The 24,018-nt window shown below is 42.1% G+C and overlaps 1 protein-coding gene across 1 annotated transcript; it reads left to right on the top strand.

The window, feature by feature from the left end:
* The first annotated feature begins 9,758 nt into the window (after nt 1-9,758).
* Nucleotides 9,759-21,940, top strand: LOC137415174 (uncharacterized). The gene is made up of 4 exons (XM_078771198.1): nt 9,759-10,031; nt 12,457-12,909; nt 14,268-14,318; nt 21,640-21,940. The coding sequence occupies exons 1-4, from the start codon at nt 9,968-9,970 to the stop codon at nt 21,798-21,800; spliced, it is 729 nt and encodes a 242-aa protein (XP_078627324.1). The 5' UTR covers nt 9,759-9,967; the 3' UTR covers nt 21,801-21,940.
* The last annotated feature ends 2,078 nt before the right edge of the window (nt 21,941-24,018 follow it).

Raw genomic sequence — 24,018 nt, 5'->3', positions numbered from 1 at the left:
GGAATAGAGGAGGCTATAATTGTGACCAATTTAAAAACAGTTATAGACCTGCATATGATGAGGACGACATGCCCTCTTACATGACCATTCAACAACAAATGATAGGATTAATGTGTATCACCAGACCCCGAACGCCTATGCATAACAGGTCTATGGGTACCTCTACATGCCACGGTTATGGTGGCATGAAGGCTGGATGAGAACACCTGTCCCACTAGGACCAAATGGCACAACCGGTTTAGCTTTGTATTGGGAAGGCTATTGGGGAAAGGACAACACATGGACATATAATAATACATATTTTATATGTGGACATAAGGCATATCCGTATCTCCCGTCGGGGTGGTTCGGCACATGCTTTCTTGGGTTTGTACTTCCACACATGCGCTTGTTAACGACTTCACCAATGCGTATCCTGCATTCTAGGCCGAAAAGAACTGTTAGTATGGGAGAATGGGTTGGAATGGTAGTATTTCCATTTTATGGAACCTGGAAGGCAGGAAATGAACTACGGCAAATGGCATTGGCTATAGAAACATTGGCAAATAAAACAGCTAGTGGATTGACACAACTTACAAGTGAGCTGGCAGCGACAAGAACCATGGCATTACAAAATCGTATGGCATTAGATATGCTGTTGGCAGAGAAAGGAGGTACATGCGCAGTAATTGGTACAGATTGTTGTACATACATACCTGATAATTCGGGCGACATTTATAACATAGCCAATACAATCAGAAGAGAGGGAGCTAAATATCACGATTATGTGAAAGGGGGTGCTTTTGCATGGCTGGAAAACACTTTGGGAGGAGTAGCAGCTGAGATACTCCAATACTTGTTTATTGGATTAGTGGTTATATTGGCAATAGTTTTAGTAGTGGCTTGCTTGAAAACCTTAGTGACGGTGGGTTTGAATAAGATAACAAACACCACTATGATAGTACAAGCAGCCACCAAAGAGGAAATAAACAAAGCAACAAATGAGGAAATGCATGTGGAACCAAAAGAGGAAGACATCTATGGCGACATGAATACTGAGATTCAACGATTGAATCAAGTAATGTTGCAAATGAATACAGTCAAGTTGAAATAAGGGCATAACAACTTGTTGTGCACTATGTCCGTTTTACACGATCGATGAACTCATATCACCACAAGTAACACTGTTAAAGAAAAACAAAAAGCGGGGAGGACTATGCTAATAACACATTAGGCATAGTTTGCTTGTTTGCAAGAATTGTTGGGAATTAGATATTCCTGTTTGTGATTTAAATCATATATAATCATTATTAATGCATTTATTTTCTTTGAGTTGAGTTACAACACCTGCATGTGTTTAATTTTTTGAATTATATGAACCTGAAAGCAATTGTGGATGCTATTCTTAGTTTTAGTAGTGAAAAACACATGTCTGATTTGAATATTATTCGTGTGAAGTTGTTATAAAATATAGTGATTTCATGTTACAATGAACCCCATCTGATTCAATCTGTGTGGAGAGCAGATATAAATGTGGCTAAGTAAAGGAAAGACAAGACCACATCCCAAATGGAGTGATAACGACATCTGGGAAGAAGTTTGAAAAAGGAAAATTTGTGAAAATGAAGTTAATCTTGGCATACACCCTCTTTCTCAAAGAATGATGAAGAAATGCTCCTTTGGAGGATGGATGTTTACCTTCACCAAGGGAAAATTATGTGACCATTTGTCTGGGTCACACTGCAACATATGGAAAAGGGCGATCACTTACTTGTGTTCAAATACCTCGAACATTCATCACATCAGCAATTGCAGGATGACGATATTTTACCTGCAACGTTTACGGGATACGGTGACGTGTGTCATTACTTCACCAACTTCCGGGGAGCCAGCCTGGAGCTGCAAGCGAACGACTGCGTTTTTCCTTCACAACAGCTGTGCACGATTCTGCTGTGGGCTCCTGGTATGGACCATGGACAACTGAGTACCATGGTCCCAACATCATCATTGCGGATGCATCCGGCATCCCTGCTCCACATCTTGTTGAAAAAATCAACATCACATCAATACTTGCTCCATGCTCGCGATTAGTGAGGAGGCAAGTCGACTACAACTGGATGGAGGCCTTGTTCAAATCTACTATGGCTCACAGCAAGAGTGGCAAGGATGCTGCATGGAGAGCAGGGTCAGTCTTTGACTCTGCCCAGCTATCACAACAGCGGAAAATCCTATGCAAATAGTGAAGGTGTGATGAAGACAACAGGAGAAAAATGTTTTATGCTGAAATTCCAAATACAAGTGATCCGCCCCTTTTTTCAAACAAAGAAAGTCAATATTTGATTAAAGGCAAATATTTTGCCAAATGTTGCAGATGCTTTATTATTTTAATGATGAACTGAAATTATTGCATTTTGGTGAAGGTGAAATGTTTTGTGATCTTTATGCAAATGAGTTGAATTGAATTATCAACATAGAAAGAGTCAATGAACAAGGAAATGTATTGTGATCAAAATTCTTCCAGAATGACGGTGTATGCCTTAGGAAATTAAATTACCAGATTAGTGGTTTGAATATTTAAATGTGGTAATGTTTAAATTAATGGATAATATAAACATAAAAGAAAAACTGGGGATTGTCAGGGAATAAATATTCATATTGACAATATTGCTAGAATATATATATATATCAATGTAATCTTGTTTAAAGTGGATATGTTTTACTTTACGAATGAGTAAAGTGCATAGAACTAACAGGTGGGCAGGAGAGTTAATTCCAGACAAAAATGTGTAATGCTCGTGGACTGCCATCTGTGTAGAAAAATAGCCTATGTTCAGGCCACTGCACATAGGCTGCAAATTCTTCCTCAGCAGGTCAGAGTATTTGACCTCTTGAACAGAAATAAGTACAAGCTAGCCAAGAGAGCCAAATAAGGTTTTGGGATAAGGGACACCCTGCATGCTCTGTAACATCAAAGGGTTTTGGGGCTTTAAAACCAGGAGAAAGTTGCGAGCAGGGAGCGCAGAGTGGACGGGGAACAACTGAAGACTGGTCAGCAACTGAACGAGCTTCAAAAGACCTACAGACCGAGCTTCAACCAAGACCTACCAAACGAGCTTCAACAAAGACGAACAAAGACTCATTAAAGATCTCGGCTTAGTATACAACAATTCTCAAGTATACAACAAATTCTGAAAAGTGAATAAAACATTGATTTTGCTAAACCAAGTCTCTTGAAGTTTTAGTAACATAACACCAGAAATTGTTAATAATTCTCCAAGATTGTAACCATAAGAGGGTTGCAGGCAGATCTTGTGCGACCTGCAGGAATATTTGTGGGACAGAGCCCAGAGAGAGCTGGGGGGGCAAGGCCAATTAATTTTTTTATTCACTTGTTTCTGTAATTTCTTACAATGTGGAATAACACAATGGTGTATGGTACTCAGAGGATACCCAATCTTGGAGCAAAAGTGTCAAGATATCTTAGTCAGCAAAGTCAAACACTGCACATGTGTTCAAATATTGTCTTACGTAACCCTGACTGTATCTTGCAGCTCTGTCTTATTGCTCGTTTCTCAAAGAGTAATGTCTTCATCCTGCCTCAAGCCACACAATGACCTGCACTTAGAAACGGCCAAAATAGCGACTGTGGATTTACAGTCGAGAGAACAACATCAAAGTGATCATGCTGCAGCCTGATGTACATAGCCATCTACGTGACATTTTCATGCAAATTTTCGTCAACATGCATAGGGGAGTACCTTACCCAATCCATACTCTCGCTGTTGTACACATACACTGGGGTATTCAGCAAATGTGCGAGAGTAAGAATTTAGTTTTCTGTACCCCAAGTACCTGCACTGTCCATATGAGAAGCTCTTATGGAGGCTTCAACACTGGACACACCAGTGGAAAGTATGTCTCAATATCAGACATGTGTGTGTCAATTGCAGAACGCACAGCTCCGTGTTGTTGTTGCGAGCCAGTGATGATATGTGCAAATTTGCGAAATAAACAGTTACTGTCGCCTTTGATTTTTTGAAATCTGTGATGGTCTGGACATGTAAGAATCACATCTGGACCACCACAACTCATACCATTGGACCTGATGAAAACGAGATCGAGCATATTGCATGCTGAGCGCTGCCATTCCTCAGTGATGTAATAGTACCTATGATCAGGCCATTCCTGTATATTGGTTGTCTGGGGGTTACTGTTATTAACAGGTTTCTTTTTCTTGTCTGACTTTACAGCCAAATCACTTGGTCATTGGCATGTCCAAATATCATCTTCCCAACTCAAAAGGTGCCTGAGATAATGCCTATAAGAGAAAGGAAATGTAGAAGTACTTAATTAATCGCTAATAATTAAATAACTAATCAATTAATTGATTAAACAAAAAACTTAAAAATACAGTTGTTGACAAAGTACTTGCTCACTATTGTGCCGAAATTTCAGCTTCCTAGCTCAAAGGATGACTTAGATATCGCCCAGACAAACAAACAACCAAGAAAGAAAGCAAGAAAGCAAGAAAACAAACAACCAGAGTGAAAACTGAGTACTCCCTTTCAGCATGCGTCTTTGCCAAGCCCCCTTCGGTGCCCGGCACTGACGTTATGCAGCACCTGGAGATGGCATAGGAAAGGAGCGGTGTACAACAAACAAACAACCAGAGTGAAAACTGAGTCCTCCCTTTCAGCGTGTGTCATTGCCGAGCCCCCTTCGGTGCCTGGAAATAGCGTTATGCAGTGCCTGGAGATGGCATAGGAAAGGAGCGGTGTTCAACAAACAACCAGAGTGAAAACTGAGTACTCCCTTTCTGCGTGTGTCATTGCCGAGCCACCTTTGGTCCCAGCAATGACGTTACGCAGTGCCTGCAGATGGCATAGGAAAGGAGCGGTGTACAAGAAGTACTTAAGTAATCGATAATAATTAAGTAACTAATCAATTAATTGATTAATTAAAAAACAAAAAATAATGTTTTTGACAAAGTACTTGCTCAATATTGTGCCCAAATTTCAGTTTCCGAGCTCAAAGGATGGCTGAAATATCACCCGGACAAACAAACAAACAAACAAACAAGAAAACAAACAAGAAAACAAACAAACAACCGGAGTGAAAACTGAGTACTCCTTTTCAGCGCGCGTAATTGCCGTGCCCCCTTCGGGGCCGGCAGTGACGTTATGCAGCGCCTGGAGATGGTATATAGGCCTCAAGCTGAGGCCTGAAATAGTGCCAAAAAATGAGTTTCGTTCCGAACTCGTGGGACTACGATTTCTATGCATTGTTTTATTGTATACAACATGCCTGACCTTGTATTAAAAGTTTAACTCTGAAATCCTGCCAGTTTCCGTGAACGACCACGTCAAACTAGGTCATGTAGAGTCAAAAAGGAGGATTTTTAGCTACGGTGCCGACTTTGTGGCGTGGTATCTCCGTCAGTACATATAATTCAGCCTAGGAATTTATGCTAGGCACAGACCTCCCATGGTTCTGTGGCCCTGTCAGTTTTGAAGGCTTTTACTTATGGACACATCATACAGTGGATATGTAAAAAATGTACTTTTGTCGTACGTACCTACTGTAAAATTCAATGAATTTCTCTGAAATTAACCTAAAATATTTTCGAAACCATCAGAGATATCCTCTCGAAAATGGGTAAGCTTGGCATATGGAAGGGATACTGCTTATTAACGACGTTTCGTGGTTGTCTGGAAAACAACAGATGAAGGGGGCGACTCTAAAAATGTCTCCAGATGCATATGGGGACAACATGATGACCAGGGATAGCATAGTGAATGTAGAGTAGGGAAGCTTGGTATTATGGTCGGCGGTATGAATCCGATGAACACATGATAATCCATTGATACAATAAGTATCAATCCATAGATAACAAGCATTCTGAGTATTGCGCTGCAATACATGTCCCCTACCAAAGTTAAAAGTGCCATAACTTTGTCAAAAATGATCGAATATGCAAATTTATGCACAGTTGATGCTGGTTTTCAAACTTGATCTGAGGTATGCTGAGACACATGTGTGTCATCCCTCGCCTCGTTGATAAGCCCGCAAGGTCGCTCTGTGGAGCGGCCTGTACGTATTGCACTGCATGAATTATATAATTACCAACTCACGGTCCGAGGTACAAGCGATTCAAGAGATATCCATTAAAAAAAAATATTTTCGTTTAATTAACGATATCTGCCAAACCACATGGCCTATCACAAATTCCAAAAGGGCATTTTAGTAGACTGACATGCTGAACAGATCTGTGATGTTTCCCCTCGATTTGATCAAAAATGAGGGAGGAGCTCGGTTTTAAAGGTTCATGCTTAAAAACGTCATAACTCTGAAACCATGTGACGCATGACGTCATGGTCGTTGACTTTTTTGTTCGTCATGGGTATGCAATTCTGCCTGCAAAGGTTGGCCTCGATCTGTTCAGCCGTTGGGTTTTTGTGTTTTCACGAAAAACAATATGGCGACCGAACCACGTGACCTGTGACGTCATAATTACCATTAAAATATTATACAGACCGAGTCCCCCCTACGGTGAAAATTTGATCTCAATCGGTCCTATCATTGCAGAGAAAATCTTTTTTAAAGGAAATTAAAACTTAAAATGGCACTGAGTTAAGGATCATCAGAATTATCAGAATTCCCAAAGTTCAAAGTACCATAACTTTGTCAAAAATGATCGAAACGTCGTGAAGTTCGAACTTGATCTGTATCTTATCATGAGGAAACCATGTGCCAAGTTTGAAATCATTAGCATTCAGAGTTTAGAAAAAAAAGTCCGGAAAACTGTTCTTTGCGTGACGGACTGACGGACTGACAGACTGACAGACTGACGGACTGACGGACGGAAGGACGGCGTGCAAACCTATAGTCCCCTCCGGTGTACACCGGTAGGGGACAAATAATAAGGCACACACCTGAAGTAAATCGCATGATAGTTTATTCACCATCGTGTCAATACGCAAAGATACAGGCTTCGATGTATGCGAAAATTCTGAACGTACACGGGCTCAAGTAGCATTATTTACGTCAAAACATTACAAAGTGAATGGAAATTGCCATAAACTTAGAACATAAACTTAGAACTTAGATATTACATGACAAATTTGGTCAGTGCGCTTTCCCGTCTCATTCAATCCATAGGCAAAACATTCCACCCCCATTCCACCCCAACAGTTATTAGTCCCCTACCGGTGTACAGCGGAGGGGACTATAGGTTTGCACGCCGTCCGTCCGTCCGTCAGTCCGTCAGTCCGTCACGCAAAGAACAGTTTTCCGGACTTTTTTTTTCTAAACGCTGAATGCTAATGATTTCAAACTTGGCACATGGTTTCCTTATGATAAGTTACAGATCAAGTTCGAACTTCACGACGTTTCGATCATTTTTGACAAAGTTATGGCACTTTGAACTTTGGGAATTCTGATAATTCTGATGCTCCTTAACTCAGTGCCATTTTAAGTTTAAATTTCCTTTAAAAAAGATTTTCTCCGCAATAATAGGACCGATTGAGATCAATTTTTCACCATATGAGAGAATCGGTCTGTAGAATATTTTAATGGTAATTATGACGTAACAGGTCGCGCGGTTCAGCTGCCATATTGTTTTTCGTGAAAACACGAAAACCCCTTTTTCTCTGCAACGACTGAACAGATCGACGCCAAACTTTGCAGGCAGAATCGCATACCCATGACGAACAAAAAGGTCACCGAGCATGACGTCATGCGTCACATGGTTTCAGAGTTATGACGTTTTTAAGCATGAACCTTTAAAACCGAGCTCCTCCCTCATTTTTGATCCAATCGAGGGGAAACTTTACACATCTGTTCAGCATGTCAGTCTACTAAAATGTCCTTTTGGAATTTGCGATAGGTGACATGGTTTGGCAGGTGTCGTTAATTAAAGGAAAATGTTTTTTTTTTAAAGGATATCTCTTGAATCGCTAGTACCTCAGACCATGAGTTGGTAATTATATAATTCACACAGAGCCTGGCGTTGGCTTAGCGGTTAGGGTGCCGGCTTGGGATTCTAGGATCCTGGGTTCGAATCCCGGTCGATTGCTGAATTAACGCCAGGGGGGTTGACTCAGCCTTTCATCCTAACGAGGTCAGCAAATTGAGTACCAGCTTGCTGGGATGAATGATCACGGTGTGTACCCCAATTTAGAATAGGTACACCATATCCCTGTGCATTGTAAGAGTGTGGCCAAGGGTTGGCGTCAGGAAGGGCATCCGGCCATAAAAACATTGCCTCAAACAGGGAATCATGATTGTCATGGGGCTCGCAAGGCCAACCCCCGCTCTAGCGGGGAAAATGGCCTTAAAACGATCATTCATTCATTCATTCACACAGTGCAATACGTGCAGGCTGCTCCACGGAGCGATCCTTGCGGGCCTATCAACGAGGCGAGGCGTGACACACATGTGTCTCAGCATACCTCAGATCAAGTTTGAAAACCAGCATCAACCGTGCATAAATTTGCATATTCGATCATTTTTGACAAAGTTATGGCACTTTGAACTTTGGTAGGTGACATGTATTGCAGCGCAATACTCAGAATGCTTGTTCATCAAGATATTCATCCTTGTCGATGTCCACACCTCCATCCCCTTGTAAGCGCTGTTGTGTGATAGTCTCAGTGGAGTTCATGCAATTCTTACAACAACATAAATCGGTGCAAGACAAACCTGACTTACGAGAGGAGCATAGCATACCTTCGCAACGAGTTTTCAGACATTTGTAGCTTATTATTTCGAGAATACTCTCTGGAGCTGAGGGCTTCGTCATCTATTTGATGGAGAGTTCATCGTTTAATAATGTTCATCCGTGACTATCAGGGGACGGGGGATTGATCATTTGTTGCAGTGAGCGCCGAAAAACCGCAGCTTGGTACGAGGCCCGCCTAGTGTGCTGAATTAAAGCATCCTTCATTGGAGGCATGCTTTGTTCACATGGGGAGGGCGAGGCAAGACATCTCCGTGACAAGCTCCCCTCCCTTTTAAGACATAAATTCTCTGTAAAAGAGCTTCCACTTCTGACTGCTCCCCTTCCCCCTCTCCCCACCCTTCCCCCTCCTTACCCCCTCACCTTCAAACTCCTCCTCCCCTTCCCCCCCTCTTCTTTCCCTTTCCCCTCCCCTTACCCCCCTCCTCTCTCCTTTCCCCCCCCCTCCCCTTCCTCCCCCTACCCTCCCCTTTAAGATATAAATTATCCGTAAAAGAGCCTCCACTTCTGACTGCTCCCCCCCCTTCCCCTCCCCCTCCCCTCCACTTCCTCCCCCTCCCCTCCCCTTTGAGATATAAATTATCCGTAAAAGAGCCTCCACTTCTGACTGCTCCCTCCCCTCCCCTCCCCAGTCCTCCCCCTCCCCTCCCCTCCTCCTCCCCGTTCCCCTCCCCTCCCCCACCTGGCAACGCCGGGTACTTCTGCTAGTTTATTATAAATATGGAGTGCACATGACATGCCCACATAGGAAGTCTACCGACATCCTGATACAAATTGGTTTTTCAAATACAGTGTGCACAAAATTACATGGACAGATGATGGGTGGGTTGGACAGAGCTAATTTTCATCTCCATAGCCAAGACCTGGACCTTGTCAGAGGGGTGGGAGACAAAAACTGTACATGTCAAGGCAAGCCACGTCACACGCCATCTTACCATTTACAAAACCATCAAACTTCCTCAAACCATCTATTCTTCACTGTTTGTCATCGTCCATTTGTTTCCCTGTGATGAATATCATTTTCCTCTTCCTCTGTCGTGGTGACTCAGCTCACTGTCCACACACAGACTAACATGCAAGAACTCCTGTGTCGACCACATCATTCAATCTCTCATTCAATCATTCATTGAACCATTCATTAGTCCTTCATTCTCTCTTCATTCCAACAAAACTCTTCGATACTTCCCTGTGCAGTATTTCACTTTCCCAGAGTGAGTTTCATTCCGAGTGACAGTTGTGGATGAAACAGTCATGAATTCCTTCGCTGGAGACATCTACCTGCTTCTCGTGCTCGTTTTTACTTTCCGACCTACAGGTAAGAACCATCGTATTAAGGGCCCCATTACCTTCAACTCAGATATTACTACTCAAGGTAATTCATAATTCCATATCCTAAGTTGTTATTGCAACAGACATTGAGGAAATTAAAGAAACATTTTTGACTTTTTTCCATGAAAGTTTCATTAAATTATTTCATTTTTAACCCAACAACCATCCTTATTTAATTATTTTTTCTTCTATGTGAGACCAGACTCATAACTTATAGTCTTGTACAATGAAAAATAAACAAATTGGGATGACCAGAAATTGTTTGGTAAATTTTTTATTTGCTCAAAGTAGAATGAAAAGTACAACAAAGAACTTGTCTTGGTCATGAATGCCATGGTGGACAGGTAGAACAATTGATGGAATCAGCACCACCTGCATTGAACTATATGCCACCACCTTGGGAAGCAAGGAGAGCTGATGTTTATCCTTTGCTGATGTTTATCCTTTGTCAGCACAAAAGAGAGATGGAGCTTCAACAAAGGAAAAATGACTTTTAGTTATCGTTATTTTCATGTACATTGAATGGACTGTGATAACCAAGTTTGAACCTCTCCACAAGCCTCCGTAATGTCCTTACATTTAAAATACTAGGGCATTGCCCGTACTATATCTATATCTAAAATTATACCCCCCCCCCCTCTATTTACATGAAATGGTTTGGTCCAAAGCGAACGGCTTCCGGAGTTTGGTAAAGAAATCGCCATCGCGTGCACAAACGCGCAGGAAAGCGAATGAATCGCAAATTCGTTTTTATTAGTTTCAAAACATAGTTTAACGCCAACATAGTTTGCAAACGTGAAATAAATGAATACGCTCTCAAATGTGCCATCCGAGGCAGAGTGTGTCCTCCACGTTCGGCACACGCGATAGTTCGCTGCTCTCTGATTGGTTGAATCGTTTTTTGGACATAGCTCGGTAAGTAATTGTCCGATTAATATGAAACCTTGAAAAGGCACATCCTCGGGTCCCCAGCAATATACCTGGCAAGTTAAAAGTATATCGGACCCGTGGTTGTCGAGAAACAGCGGTCACAGACAAACGTACAAACAGAGATTACTGGAATTATAGATAGACTAGGGCATTGCCCGTACTATATCTATATCTAAAATTATATCCCCCCCCTCTATTTACATGAAATGGTTTGGTCCAAAGCGAACGGCTTGCGAGTACGGTGACAATCCCCCCCCTCTATTTACATGCAATGGTTTGGTCCAAAGCGAACGGCTTCCGGAGTTTGGTAAAGAAATCGCCATCGCGTGCACAAACGCGCAGGAAAGCGAATGAATCGCAAATTCGTTTTTATTAGTTTTAAAACATAGTTTAACGCCAACATAGTTTGCAAACGTGAAATAAATGAATACGCTCTCAAATGTGCCATCCGAGGCAGAGTGTGTCCTCCACGTTCGGCACACGCGATCGTTCGCTGCTCTCTGATTGGTTGAATCGTTTTTTGGACATAGCTCGGTAAGTAATTGTCCGATTAATATGAAACCTTGAAAAGGCACATCCTCGGGTCCCCAGCAATATACCTGGCAAGTTTCAAGTATATCGGACCGGTAGTTGTCGAGAAACAGCGGTCACAGACAAACAAACAAACGTACAGACGTACAGAGATTACTGGAATTATAGATAGATGAGAGATCCTGCATTAATTAGTCTATAGTGAACTGATTCATTCGTCTGGTCATTCAAAGGAGCTCCGACTCATCACAACCCAACCCCCCCCCCCCCCCCACTTTCTTCACCCTGCCTCAATCTCTGCCCCCACCTCCTGTCCCCTTCACCGTTCATCACCCTCCCACACCCCCTGTCCCCACCACGTTCATCACCCTCCCACACCCTCTGTCCCCACCACGTTCATCACCCTCCCCTCACACTCCCTGCCCCCACCACGTTCATCACCCTCCCACACCTACCCCCTGTCCCCACCACGTTCATCACCCTCCCACACCCCCTGTCCCCACCACGTTCATCACCCTCCAAAACCCCCCTGCCCCCACCACGTTCATCACCCTCCCTCACCCCCTGTCCCCACCACGTTCATCACCCTCCCACACCCCCTGTCCCCACCACGTTCATCACCCTCCCCTCACACTCCCTGCCCCACCACCCTCATCACCCCTTACCCCTTCCCCTGCTACCTCCCCGCTCCCTGCCTCCAATTGGTTGGTAAATAATTTTATTTACCCCCTTTTCAGGAACACACGATTGTCTTTCTGAACAATTTCACAATACATTTAAAACACAAAATATCCTCGACTTGAACATTAACAGCACAAAAAGTATAATTTATCATCAAGGTTGTGTTAATGACATCACATTTATTAAATTGCGCATAGAAATAATGAATTTAATGAAGAATAAATATATAATAATATTTTAACTTCATCCCCGACCCACACCAACCCCAGAGACCCTGGATGATGACCAATGTGGTTGCATGCAGAGGCCACCACCATCATCTGCCAATCTCTCAATGTCCCAACCAATAACCACAACCACTGCCAATGTGAACGGACAGGCCGAGTTCCACTGTGACGTCTCCATGAAGAGCATTTACACATATAAACACAAGGTGTACATTACAGATAATCCCATCGTGTCCTGGTACAAACACTGTCCCAACAGCTTCACAGGGAAAGCAGTTTTCTTTGGAAAATCTGCACCAGAGGAATACATTAACCGTGCGAATCAAACTGTTCATGAAATACAAGAACATTCGAAACTGAGAAGAAGAAGATTCACTCTGGGGATTTTCCAGCTCAACGTGAACGACTCTGGAGATTATTTCTGTGTTATCATGATCAGAACAAGTCAAGGATCATATGGAGATTGTGGTGGAGGAACCAGGCTGGAGGTGGTTGGTAAGTTATGTGGGGTTTACCTGGGATGTGGATTCGTTCAATAAAAACAACTATGAAGGTAACAAATAGTACCTGGTTTGATTAAACAGGTTATTTCAGTTCTAACTTGATAACTGTGAACAAGATGTGATGAAATCGATTTAAATTTGAAGAAGACGAGTGATGTGATGGATGAGTGAATGAATTTGTGGGAATGAGTGAACAGGTAGACAGAGGAGTGGACAAATAGATAGAGGGAGAAGCGCATGAGGGAGGAAGTTGGTGAAAATGTATGGGGGATGAGATGAAATTGGTAAAGGAGGAAGTGTGGAGTGTGAAGTCTGTAAAGGGATGGAGGTGATTGGGCGAACGACACGAGGGAAGTAGCTGAAATGGTAGAAAAGGTAGTGAGAGAAGTGTGTGGATGAGGGGATTGAGGGAAGTTTGTGAAGGTGTAAAGATAGTAGTGTGATGAGGAGGATAAGGAGGATAAGGAGGGTAAGGAGGATAAGGAGGGTAAGGAGGAGGATAAGGAGGATAAGGAAGATAAGGAGGATGAGGAGGATAAGGAGGCTTTAAGAAGGATAAGGAGGAGGATAAGGATAAGGAGGAGGATAAGGAAGATAAGGAGGATAAGTGACAGGGTAAACTGAACGAAATGACGGACGAGGTTATATACATGCAGGAGGTGACATCTTGCCCACATTACTCGAACATTCACAATTGTCACCTCCGCACCGAAGGTGGATGCAGGTTATGTTTTCACCCTGTCTGTCTGTCTGTGAGCAAGATATCTCAAAAAGTTGTGGACGGATTCAGAGGAAATTTCGCAGATATATTGTGTATGTGGTAAAGACGAAATGATTAGATTTTGGTGAGGTTCCGGATCCGGCTACGATAATTTATAAAAATGATTCTTCACCATTGAGAGATGCGGCTAAAACCGACATGTAGCACAATATCTCAAAAAGTTGAGGATGTATTCGGATGAAACTTGGTGGAGAGGTTGTGTGTGTGACAAGACCGAATCGATTCGATTGTGGTGAAGATCTGAATATGGATTCGGATACGAGAATTATTTAATTTCTGAAGTGATTCTTCACCATTGGGAGATCGGGCGAAAAGTGATAAATAACATGATATTTAAAAAAGTTAAGGACGAGTTATGAATAAACTTGGTGGATGAGTTGGTCAGGTGACAATAACAAGCCGATTAGATTTTGGTTCAGGTCCGAATCCAGATTCGGCCTATCAGTGGGATACAAGATGTAAACTGTTCCACCTGGTGGAGGTATGCGCTCGACCGAGTGCCCTTTTCGTTGTTACTGTGGTTATCCGAACCTCCATTGTATTTATTGGTTAGAAAATGTTTCCTACAGATGTTTCCTCCATGCCAACTCCTACAAGCAGCAAACCAAGTTCATCTGAGAGTAAGCAACCGCTGCATTCATTTGTATCTCAGCCCATGCAACCGCTTACTTGTTGTGTGCAACCGCTTACTTGTTGTGTGCAACCGTTTACTTGTTGTGTGCAACCGTTTGCTTGTTGTGTGCAACCGCTTACTTGTTGTGTGCAACCGCTTGCTTGTTGTGTGCAACCGTTTGCTTGTTGTGTGCAACCGCTTACTTGTTGTGTGCAACCACTTGCTTGTTGTGTGCAACCACTTGCTTGTTGTGTGCAACCGCTTGCTTGTTGTGTGCAACCGCTTACTTGTTGTGTGCAACCGCTTACTTGTTGTGTGCAACCGCTTACTTGTTGTGTGCAACCGCTTACTTGTTGTGTGCAACCGCTTACTTGTTGTGTGCAACCGCTTACTTGTTGTGTGCAACCGCTTACTTGTTGTGTGCAACCGCTTACTTGTTGTGTGCAACCGCTTACTTGTTGTGTGCAACCGTTTGCTTGTTGTGTGCAACCGTTTGCTTGTTGTGTGCAACCACTTACTTGTTGTGTGCAACCGCTTACTTGTTGTGTGCAACCACTTACTTGTTGTGTGCAACCGCTTACTTGTTGTGTGCAACCGCTTACTTGTTGTGTGCAACCGCTTGCTTGTTGTGTGCAACCGCTTGCTTGTTGTGTGCAACCGCTTGCTTGTTGTGTGCAACCGCTTACTTGTTGTGTGCAACCGCTTACTTGTTGTGTGCAACCGCTTACTTGTTGTGTGCAACCGCTTACTTGTTGTGTGCAACCGCTTACTTGTTGTGTGCAACCGCTTACTTGTTGTGTGCAACCGCTTGCTTGTTCTATGCAACCACTTGCTTGTATGCAACCGCTTGCTTGTTCTATGCAACCGCTTATTTGTTGTATGCAACCGCTTGCTTGTTCTATGCAACCACTTGCTTGTATGCAACCGCTTGCTTGTTTTATGCAACCGCTTGCTTGTTGTATGCAACCGCTTGCTTGCTTTATGCAACCGCTTATTTGTTGTATGCAACCACTTGCTTGTATGCAACCGCTTGCTTGTTTTATGCAACCACTTGCTTGTATGCAACCACTTGCTTGTTTTATGCAATCGCTTATTTGTTGTATGCAACCACTTGCTTGTATGCAACCACTTATTTTTGTATGCAACCACTTGCTTGTCTGCAACTGCTTGCTTGTTGAATGCAACCACCTGCTTGTATGCAACCGCTTGCTTGTTTTATGCAACCGCTTATTTGTTATATGCAACCGCTTGCTTGTATGCAACCGCTTGCTTGTTGTATGCAACCACTTGCTTATATGCAACCGCTTGCTTGTTTTATGCAACCAGTTTATTGTTGTATGCAACCGCTTGCTTGTATTCAACTGCTTGCTTGTTGTATGCAACCGCTTGCTTGTATGCATCCGCTTACTTGTTTGTATGCAACTGCTTGCTTGTATGCAACTGCTTGCTTGTATGCAACTGCTTGCTTGTTGTATGCAACCGCTTATTTGTTGTATGCAACCACTTGCTTGTATGCAACCGCTTGCTTGTTGTATGCAACCGCTTATTTGTTGTATGCAACCACTTGCTTGTATGCAACCGCTTACTTGTTGTATGCAACCACATGCTTGTATGCAACCGCTTGCTTGTTTTATGCAACCGCTTATTTGTTGTATGCAACCGCTTGTTTGGATGCAACCACTCTCTTGTTGTATGCAACCACTTGCTTGTATGCAACCGCTTGCTTGTTTTATGCAACCACTTATTTGTTGTGTGCAACCGCTTGCTTGTATTCAACTGCTTGCTTGTTGTATGCAACCGCTTGCTTGTATGCATCCACTTACTTGTTTGTGTGCAACTGCTTGTTTGTATGCAACTGCTTGCTTGCATGCAACTGCTTGCTTGTATGCAACTGCTTGCATGTATGCAACTGCTGGTTTGTATTCAACTGCTTGTTTGTATGCAACTGCTTGCTTGTATGCAACTGCTTGTTTGCATGCAACTGCTTGCTTGTATGCAACTGCTTGCTTGTATGCAACTACTTGCTTGTATGCAACTGCTTGCTTGTATTCAACTGCTTGCTTGTATGCAACTGCTTGCTTGTATGCAACTGCTTGTTTGTATTCAACTGCTTGCTTGTATGCAACTGCTTGTTTGTATTCAACTGCTTGCTTGTATGCAACTGCTTGCTTGTATGCAACTGCTTGTTTGTATTCAACTGCTTGCTTGTATGCAACTGCTTGTTTGTATTCAACTGCTTGCTTGTATGCAACTGCTTGCTTGTATGCAACTGCTTGCTTGTATGCATCCACGTAAATGTTTGTATGCATCCGCTTACTTGCTTGTATGCAACTGCTTGTTTGTGTTCAACTGCTTAATTGTATGCAACTGCTTGTTTGTATTCAACTGCTTGCTTGTATTCAACTGCTTGCTTCTACTCCCTAACCTAACCCTAACCCTAACAACTCCACAGACAGACTTAACAACCTGCCACCAGATTTTGGAGGAGGGAGATTACTTTGAATGTTCAATCTTGAGGTTGGACAGATGTTGTTTTCTCGCTCTCCTGAAAAATTATCCCGATGCAATTAATCACTGTAAAAAGGATGAGTACAGCTGGATCATACCTCCATTTTGGGTGTGACAAGTGACGTATGTGCCTGATCATTGCATTGGTGCATTGCTCAAAAAACATTATTGGTGGGGAAATAAAGGTTCGTTTTTGTGTACAGAAGAGAGAAAAGCTGATGCAAAAGCAAGGTTAAAATGACAGCGTGTTCGCGGGGCAACAATTGGCACAACAGGACAGGAAAAGAGAGAGAAAATGGAGGAAACACTGAAACACCTCAACTCCTTTGTTACATGAAGACTGTCAAAGGCCTTGTAAACGGTGATAGCTCTCATTTTCCAAGGAAAGATGTGGATCGATGGAGGATGACCAGTTTGCTGCTCGCTTTTTCGGCCATCTTTACTATGTAGTTGGCCCATAGGTCATCGCTGATGGTGAGGCACAAATCTTCAAGAGACTAAACATCTTCTAATGCCGGCCCATGGAAATAGGCAGTTCGGTTAGTTTCGCAATCCTTACAGAGCAACAGGGTGAGACAGCAACATTTCCAGGATAGAAGGACATTTCACTCAATTTCAATGTCAGATCAGAAGAGAGTGAGGCAGCTGTAGTCCACTCGCATTGGGAGAGGGTATTATAGAGAGTATTATACGGCACGATAGGAAGTCATCTGAAAAAGGGAAGATAGGGTTTTCCAGTGCATTGGAGAGGTCATTTGAACGAGGAACAAGACAAGGCCCAACACACTATATTGAGAAACTCCAGCCTTTTATAGGCAGGGTGGGAGTGGGGGTGGAGGAAGTAAATATTTGTAACGCTTAAGTCATCACAATCAAATTTAGCATGCATAATGGGGTTGAAAAGATAGTAAACTAGATGGTATTCATAGAATACTTACCCTGTGCAGTCAACTTGGTGTGAGCCAACTCTTCTATTTTTGAACGTTTCTTTTTTTTTTGATTCAATATGGCTGCCAGACCACGTGAGCGATGACATCATCAATTTATATTCTCTAAATAATTGTTGCATAGATCATGCTCAATAAATTTCAAACTGATCAGACTCAGCATTGTCCCTGTCGAATTATGACGTCATAATTATGGCACCAATTACATCATCGTTAACAACACCTATTCCCCATATGGAGTTATTTACAATGAGCCACGTTTCAATTTTTTAAAATGCTGACACATCATACACTTTACTTTACTGAAATGCAGACACAAATGTTATATTTTTGTCAAAAATCGTCGGAATTTCACCAAATCTGTTTTGGTCATGTGTTAATATACCTCAGCGATTGACAAATCTGAAATCAGAATTTTATTTCCGGTCAAAATGACCCTGTGAGGTCGCTCCATACTTTGCCTGCGTGTCATGTGCAGTGTGATAATTAATTCCATGCCCACTCTAGAAGACTCTTCTTCTTCACAAAATAGCAACTTCCAGCTTCCAGACCATACATCCAATCATCTTGAAATTTCGCAAACTTGTTAAACTTCATTACCTCCACTATAATATAAAGTTTCACATCAATCAATGAAGTGGTTCAATAGTTATAATTTTAAAAATATTTTCGTTTAATTATTTATATCTGCCAAACAACGTCACCTATTGCAAATTCCAAAAGAACGTTTTAGTGGAATGATATGCTGAACACATCTGTGAAGTTTCCCCTCGATAGGATCAAAAATGAGGGAGGAACTAGGTTTTAAAAGTTTATGCTTAAAAACGTCATAACTCCGAAACCATGTGACGCATGATGTCATGCTCTCTGGCCTTTTTGTTCGTCATGGGTATGCGATCCTGCCTGCAAAGTTTGGCCTCCATCTGTTCAGTCGATTTGGAGAAAATTGGATTGTAGTGGTTTTTCAGGCTCTTCACTCAAAACAATAGGGCGTCCGAACCACGTGACCTACGACGTCATTATAATTTTATTTCCGCATCAATTTATACCGAGAAGATGCTCAAGAAATTTAATCCTGATCGGATAAAGTTTTTTATTTGTCGAATTATGACGTCATAAAGGCGGCACCTATGACGTCATCATTCACATATTTTATTCCGCCTGGAGAGTTCTTTCCAATGAGACCTGTCACAATTATTTCTGTGCAGCAGTTTTTGAGATATAGAGGTGCAAATATTTTTGGTTTTTCCAAGATGGCGCCAGTACCACGTGACATGTGACGTCATAATATTCACTACAATATTCTACGGAAGGAGGCCCTCCTATCGTGAAAATTTCATGTCAATCGGACGAACGGTTGACGTGAAAATGAATTTTTAAAATGCAGGCATGCATGTACGTACCCGAATGCTTAACCCTGCTTTCGCTTCGCGAGCGCACGGTAAATAGAGAGGTAATTTTATGCAGGGGTGGAATTTTGGGGAGGGGGTAGATAAATATCTATGTCAGGGATATTTATCTCTAACACGTAGATAAATATCCCTGTGGCACGCAGTGCTACCAAACCTGGCTTGCATCATAGGGGATTTATGGTAAAAAAAAAAGGGTTCTCTGTAACTCAAAACAGGAGTCTCCTGAGAAACACCCATCCAGTTTGGACTGGTTCAAGTTATACCAAAGACTTTTAAAATGGTACTTGCTGCTTCCTTGCTTGAAAAAGACAGAGCACGGACAATCCCCATCGGTTGGCATCCATGGAGAGGAGGAAATTCCGCTTGAGGAAATTTCCCACAGAGAACAGGCGCCATTGTTATGACGTCACTGGTACCCAGAGTGTCTCGGGAAGTGACGGTAGTGACGGCACATCCCCCAAGCTCAGTGGCTGTGTTAAGTGTTTGTCTCGTCAGCGTGTGTGTGTGTTTGTGTGTGTGTGTGTGTGTGTGTGTGTGTGAGTGTGTGTGTGTATGTGTGTATATGTGTGTCTGTGTGTGTGTGTGTGTCTCTGTGTATGTGTGTGTTTATGTGTGTGTGTGTGTGTGTGTGTGTGTGTGGGTGTGTTTGTTTGTTTGTTTGTTTGTGTGTGTGTGTGTGTGTCAGTGCACATTACGAGCTTTAGCCCAAGTAGAAAAAATAAATAATTGAGTGAACACCACAAAACTTGGAAGGGATAGTGTGGGCCCCGAGGGGGGTTATTGATGGGGGAAAAAATGAAGTTATTTGGTTGTAATATAATTTGAGATTTAAGGGTGGGTTGGAATAGGGGGTAGTGTAATCAAATTAACCATTTTATTGATCGTGACCAAACATTTCAAGGATGGGATGGTAGGCCTCATTGGGAGTATAATAGGGCAGTGGAGTGGGGGTCTTATTGAGTGGAGCATTGATCATAATCAGAATTTGGTGACTCTTCTTCAGTAGAACATCACAATCGATGTGCACAGGTCCTCCATATTGCTGAAGTGCCTGATCTGCAGGCCTTCACTGGAGCTAGCAAGTGTTTGCATCATGGTCTATCTGCTCTATCGACATAGCGTCCACACCTCAGATCTTGAACTGTCTGCTAGTTGTCCTTCAGCAAGTTAAGTCATCTCACGAGCATCTAACTCATCCTGCTCTCCTCTGAAAGTTTTCATGGTGAAAATGTCTGTATCGAGATGCCTTTGAAGAGCTTAGCAGCATTTGAATTGTATTATACATTGTTTCAAAACCATTATCAATATGTAAGCTCAATTACAAGCACTAATGAGGTACCCGTGCTACGCACGGGTGGGAGGCCAGAGGCAAACAGACAATGCAGAAACGGCAAATGCTAAAGCATGAAACCAATAAATTCCACATTCCTGAAGCACCTTCAGTCGCACGTCAGACATGGACAGCAAGTTCGTGAACGACTTCCATGAAAAACATACCCGTTCGCAAACAAACAGGTACGTTTGTTCCATACACAGTCAATGGCGAATCTGCATATGATGATCCACGAATTTCACGTTTAGAAAGTAGAAACCATCACGGCATTCCGTCATTATTCACTTGAACTCTATATCTCTTTTTTTCATTCCAAACAGCATAACTCCAATCACAAATTAAATAGCATTAATATAAAAAATTAACTTTTCACAACATTTGTGACATAAACAAATATTTAAATCCTGATGTGAAGTTCTGTCCGGTTGGGTGAACACAATTACGAATTCAAAATCGTAATTGTATTCACTCAATTCCAATCATTAATTGATACTTTAACAAAACGATTAACACGATTAACGTTTAACAATTTAACATTACGATTGAATGACGGTTGTATTTGGATATTATCAAACCCGCGCATTGCCGTCATCTGTCCACTTCCACATTCGCGGCAGGTTCATAATTCTCATAAAAATCTAAACAGTATTTGTAGAATTTCAACAAAAGCCACATCACTGTTCATATCGGTAAATATTATTCCATCGTGTTTGGAAAAACTGGAAAATTGGAAAAATTGGAAAACTAATATAGCCTATTTTATTCCAGGGGGTTCCAGGATTACCCACCCAAAATATCGTTGCGATTGGTTCAGCTGTTTTTGCGGTATCTGGGAACGGACAGACAGACGGACATTTGGTGAATTATAGTAAGATTAATCCAAGCCTTGAATAATTTATTGCCTGAAATGAAACAAATATTTTGACAATAATCCATCAAATGTTCCCTCCGAAGGACAAAGTGCATTTGATCTGCAGTGAGAGAGCTATTGGTTGGGATCCATTTTGATAGAAAGCCTGGACTGGCAGATCAATATCAATATTAACAACAACATGTGATTGATAAGAAAATGAGTAATTAATGAAAATACTTAATTTGCTTTGTTTCTTCTCGGTATTTGTTCTTAAGGTCTCCGCAAGTGCTTTTTGCATCTCTTTATCTCATTCATAATAATGCTGCTGGGTTGTGGAGCTCTCCTGGGATTCATCATCTGGATGCTGGTAAAGCTGCGGAGAAATGGAAGAACACAGAAAACTGAGAGTGAAACTGGAAGATTCAGCATGGAATAAAATTGTGAAAAGATAAACTACAATGAAATAAAATGGTGAAAAGATAAACTACAATGAAATAAAATGGTGAAAAGATAAACTACAATGAAATAAAATGGTGAAAAGATAAACTACAATGAAATAAAATGGTGAAAAGATCATTTGTTTTACAACATCAATTACTGATCATTCACCATGCATTCACAACACCCTTCACTCTCCACGGTTTCACCCACACACCAACTCCACTGCGACTACGCTAAACTGCCAAATGAAGCAGCCAGAACAAGTGGAATCCACCCCGGGACAAAGTGTATTTAATAAAAGAAAATGGCACAGGGGAAGGATACCAGAATGAAGAAATCAGAATGAAACATTCTCACCAAGCATTCTGAGCATTGCGCTGCAATACATGTCCCCGACCAAAGTTCAAAGTGCCATAACTTTGTCAAAAATGATCGAATATGCAAATTTATGCATGGTTGATGCTGGTTTTCAAACTTGATCTGAGGTATGCTGAGACACATGTGTGTTATGCCTCGCCTCGTTGATAAGCCCGCAAGGTCGCTACGTGGAGTGGCCTGCACGTATTGCACTGTGTGAATTATATAATTACCAACTCAAGGTCTGAGGTACTAGCGATTCAAGAGATATCCATTTGAAAAAAAATTTTCGTTGAATTAACGACATCTGCCAAACCACGTGACCTATCGCAAATTCCAAAAGGACATTTTAGTAGACTGACATGGTGAACAGATCTGTGAAGTTTCCCCTCGATTGAATCAAAAATGAGGGAGGAGTTTGGTTTTAAAGGTTCATGCTTAAAAACATCATAACTCTGAAACCATGTGATGCATGACATCATGCTCGCTGACTTTTTTGTTCGTCATGGGTATGCGATTCCGCCTGCAAAGTTTGGCCTCAATCTGTTCAGCCGTTGCAGAGAAAAAGGGGTTTTCGTGTTTTCACGGAAAACAATATGGCGGCCGAACCACATGACCTGTGACGTCATAATTACCATTAAAATATTCTACAGACCGAGTCCCCCTACGGTGAAAATTTGACCTCAATCGGTCCTATTATTGCAGAGAAAATCTTTTTTAAAGGAAATTAAAACTTAAAATGGCACTGAGTTAAGGCGCATCAGAAATATCAGAATTCCCAAAGTTCAAAGTGCCATAACTTTGTCAAAAATGATCGAAACGTCGTGAAGTTCGAACTTGATCTGTAACCTATCATGAGGAAACCCTGTGCCAAGTTTGAAATCATTAGCATTAAGCGTTTAGAAAAAAAAAGTCTGGAAAACTGTTTTTTGCGTGACGGACTGACATACTGACGGACTGACGGATGGACAGACGGAGGTACGGCGTGCAAACCTATAGTCCCCTCTGGTGTACACCGGTAGGGGACTAATAACAACTAGAACGGCACTTGGTAAAATGCATACCTCCGCCAGGCTCAATGGTTTACGCTTTGTGTCGATCCCACTGATAGGTCGGATCTAGATTCGAACCCGAACCAAAATCTAATCGCAATTGTTCTCGTCACCTCACCAACTCATTCACCAAGTTTCGTCCGAATCCATGCATAACTTTTTAAATATCGTGCTATATATCGGTTTTAGCCCCATCACAGTAACAAATTACTTTTAAAAATTCTTGGATCCAGATTCGGATTCGAATATTTACCAAAATTGAATCAATTCTTCCTTGTCACAAACCCACCACCACCACCACCAAGTCCACCAAGTACAATGTCCACCAAGTTTCGTCCGAATCCATCTACAACTTTTTGAGATATCGTACGAAATATCGGTTTTAGCCCCATCACTTAATGGTGAAGAATCACTGAAAAAATTTACTCGGGAGTAAATACTGTTCGGCTATTCATCATGCAGCTGCCTTAATCGCTGGTGACAGGACATTTTTTATGACAGGACATATTATAGCCGAACTGTTTTTACAAATAGCCAAATAGTGACAAAATTGGGTCAACAAATAAAAGGCTTGACAAAGTAAATGAGTACCTGGAAGGCTATCGCACCTGTGTGGATGTCAGAATGCACCAGCAGATAGAGGAATGGGGACTTTTAAAGCACCAGCGTGGTGGTTTGGCAGAGGAGGTAAAATTTGTCCTCTTTGTAAAAAATTCCCCATCAATCCTTGGTAGGGGATACGAGTCTTTGAGTGTCACATGATTGAGTTGGCGATAATCCACACAGAACCGAGTGGTCCCACCC

Source organism: Myxine glutinosa, chromosome 1 (assembly GCF_964187855.1).
Source record: "Myxine glutinosa chromosome 1, kmMyxGlut1.1, whole genome shotgun sequence".
In the NCBI taxonomy this organism is placed as follows: Eukaryota; Metazoa; Chordata; class Myxini; order Myxiniformes; family Myxinidae; genus Myxine; species Myxine glutinosa.
This window is presented reverse-complemented; position numbering and strand designations above follow the sequence as displayed.

What these genes read in the sequence shown, in the direction of transcription:
- LOC137415174 (XM_078771198.1), top strand. Translation starts at nt 9,968, where the DNA reads ATGAATTCCTTCGCTGGAGACATCTACCTGCTTCTCGTGCTCGTTTTT. An exon ending in AACCAGGCTGGAGGTGGTTG is followed by an intron (nt 12,910 to 14,267) that starts GTAAGTTATGTG and finishes TGTTTCCTACAG; the next exon opens with ATGTTTCCTCCATGCCAACT. An exon ending in CAAACCAAGTTCATCTGAGA is followed by an intron (nt 14,319 to 21,639) that starts GTAAGCAACCGC and finishes TTTGTTCTTAAG; the next exon opens with GTCTCCGCAAGTGCTTTTTG.